This window comes from Limulus polyphemus, unplaced genomic scaffold (genome assembly GCF_000517525.1).
Source record: "Limulus polyphemus unplaced genomic scaffold, Limulus_polyphemus-2.1.2 Scaffold8587, whole genome shotgun sequence".
NCBI classification, from domain to species: Eukaryota; Metazoa; Arthropoda; class Merostomata; order Xiphosura; family Limulidae; genus Limulus; species Limulus polyphemus.
This window is the reverse complement of record NW_013674197.1, coordinates 25,464-28,723: the sequence shown is the minus strand read 5'-3', so window position 1 is coordinate 28,723 and position 3,260 is coordinate 25,464. Positions and strand designations below refer to the sequence as shown.

Sequence of the window (3,260 nt, the reverse complement as noted above, 5' to 3'; positions counted from 1 at the left end):
AGTATCTGAGACATGATTATAAGTATCCTGAACATCAAAACATGTCTTCAAATCAGGAATGAATCTCACATCATTCGTTTTTAAACTTCATAAGAACTTTTTTAATGAAACCTGATAAAAAGGAGCCATAGAACTATTACACTGGTTCATTTAACATTTTGTATACTTTGATCATTCACTGAATCCCTTTAGAACAGGAACTAAAATGGATACTATTAAGCTAACAAGGTAAAATCATATTAAAGAGATAAATATTTGTATCAAGAAGATAACATTTTACCTGGTGTAAAGAAATACACTCGTGTTCCATCTCCTCGAACATAAAAACTATCCTGAAGACAACTGCCTGGTCTGAATCTTAACTCAGCCATGTCATGTCGTCCATAATCCCGAAAGAGAACCAATCCACCTGGTTTCAGATACCTGACTATAGTGTTAATCACTTGCTGCATTCTGAAATAATGGTAAATATGATGAAGTGGAGAAAATCAGTTTATAAAACTTGTGTACTTGATTCTGGAACACCAGACTGAAGCTTCAGTTGATTAATTGAACAGAATAAGTATATGTGATTTGTTAACAGGAAAAACTCCCATTAATAACCACTAATGATATTCAAAGAATCTACTTTTCCTTAAAGTACTTTTAGAATCACAATTTTTCTTTCTTTAAGTTTCTGATGTTAATTTTTTTCTTATTAGGATACAATGCAAAGAAGTTAAACAAAACTTTATCAAAACACATCCAGCGTAATTTTATTACTAACTAGCTATTTGGACACAACAGAAAAGAAAGATTCACCTCTCAAATATAACAACTTCTAATAATTTACTTTGTGGCAAGAGACAAACCTGTCTATTTACTTGTGTACATTTTTACAGACTCAACAGTTGTTGTACGTTCAACACTTCACTTAACAGATACTTACTTTTCAGGGTGAATAGCTGACAACACGAAGATTAAGAGAACAACATCTAAAGAACATTCTGGAAAGGGCACAAGCCAGGTGTGTGCAGTCACGTCACAGGAAAAGGCATAGCATTTTGCTGGGTCGTACTTTTCGTTACTCTGCAAGAAAATATATAAAATTACAAGACATAATTCTTTGGGGGGTTGTCTCTTTCATTATGTTACAACTGAAAATGTAAAATAAAAATGGATAACACTGTGCTGGTTGTATCTTTCATTATGTTACAACTGAAAATGTAAAATAAAAATGGATAACACCCATTTTCAGTTGTAACATAATGAAAGATACAACCAGCACAGTGTTATCCATTTTTATTTTATGTGCTGGTTGTATCTTTCATTATGTTACAACTGAAAATGTAAAATAAAAATGGATAACACTGTGCTGGTTGTATCTTTCATTATGTTACAACTGAAAATATAAAATACTGCAGTTGTTTTTATGACTGCATAATCCCTTGACGGCCTGTGACCGTACTCTTTCTTTAACAGGATATGCAGTACTATCTCATAAGTTGAAAAGGAAAATTCTTTGGTTGATCAAAATATTTTAAGGTATTCTTGTATTACTATACTTACTTTTAAATTGTTCTTGAACAAGTATATATCCTTTCTTTTTTTTTTACATTTCTGTAATCAACTTAATGTGTTCATAGTCTTACTATTTGAAATAAACAAACATGACAAACAAACCTTTAAATTGGTATTTACATTCTGTTAGTTTAATAAATCAAATGTTGGACTTAGTACACATGCAGTAAGAAAAAATACTGGTCAAAGCCACAGTAGAAACTAAAACAGGCAAATAGTAATTTGGACATAAAAAAATAATGTAAAACAAAATTACACAACTAATAAAGTTCAATATAATTTATACTTGAAACCATCATTTAACAACAAGCAACACAACAGAACTGTCAAAGATGGAATGGAAACCCATGGAACAACAACAAACAACACAACAGAACTGTCAAAGATGGAATGGAAACCCATGGAACAACAACAGGCAACACAACAGAACTGTCAAAGATGGAATGGAAACCCATGGAACAACAATAAACAACAGGCTACACAACAGAACTGTCAAAGAGGGAATGGAAACCCATGGAACAACAACAAACAACACAACAGTCAAAGAGGGAATAGAAACCCATGGAACAACAATAAACAACACAACAGAACAGTCAAAGAGGGAATAGAAACCCATGGAACAACAACAAACAACACAACAGTCAAAGATGGAATGAAAACCCATGGAACAACAACAAACAACACAACAGAACTGTCAGAGATGAAATAGAAACCCACGGAACAACAATAAACAACACAACAGAACTGTCAGAGATGAAATAGAAACCCATGGAACAAACAACACAACTGTCAAAGATGGAATAGAAACTAATGACCATAATAAAGAGTAGATCTTGTTCAAACACATGCAAGTAATCAAAAGACAGCTGAAGATATGTTAAACAGATAAACTGAACCAACAAAAAGACTGAAAATGGTAAAAGGACAAAAGCTTAGTGCAACAGACCTTAAAATTATGTTGCCAAACATATACATATGAAACACTTCACAAGTCCAATTATTCTTTCAGAAACCAAATGCAGCATATATATAGTACTGTACTTACCTTAACAAGGGAAACGGCTACATCACTGAAGTCACAGCAGTACACAAAGAGGTCTTGAGAACTGAAACACATGAGAAGTATTCTTATCGATTTTACTTCTTACACAGTTTGTAATATTAGTATTTATGTTTTTAATTTATCAATCCTTTGTTACTTTTTACATTTCTTTAGTATTTCAGGTTTTCATTGATTGTATTAGTTAAGAAAATTAAAAGTTAACCTATATCTATACTAGAAAAGCATTTCTAATCATACAAACAGTTTCATGAAAAGTAAAAAGCAGGACAAGGGACTCCGTAAACCTCATTAACGATACAACCTACTTTATTACAACTTCTCTGCTATAACTATGATAAATAATTCAATAAGTTACCATAAAATAGTATGTACTACTGTTTAGAAATACATTCTAAACACTCAACTTACATACAGTCCAAACATATCTCAGAAGGAATGCTAGTAAACTCTGATATGACACAATAAATACAGTGTGAAGCATCTGAAAGAATGTTAAGTTTAACAACTTGCTAGTAAACTCTGATATGACACAATAAATACAGTGTGAAGCATCTGAAAGAACGTTAAGTTTAACAACTTGCTAGTAAACTCTGATATGACACAATAAATACAGTGTGAAGCATCTGAAAGAACGTTA

At 31.9% G+C, this 3,260-nt stretch overlaps 1 protein-coding gene across 3 annotated transcripts in view; it reads right to left on the bottom strand.

Annotated features, from left to right (window-relative positions):
• Positions 1-239: 239 nt before the first annotated feature.
• Positions 240-3,260, bottom strand: part of LOC106475442 (methyltransferase-like protein 2-A) — a 13,726-nt gene continuing 10,705 nt past the window's right edge. Inside the window, exons 5-7 of one of the 3 annotated variants that reach the window (XM_013936124.2) lie at positions 2,606-2,666; positions 929-1,068; positions 240-453 (exon numbers count right to left, since the gene is read on the bottom strand). In XM_013936124.2, coding sequence (XP_013791578.2) covers positions 261-453; positions 929-1,068; positions 2,606-2,666 — 394 coding nt within the window. In that variant the 3' untranslated portion in view covers positions 240-260. Of the gene's footprint in view, positions 454-924; positions 1,069-2,605; positions 2,667-3,260 lie in introns of those variants that run through there. The other 2 variants (XM_022379546.1, XM_022379545.1) reach the window with 2 other exon arrangements.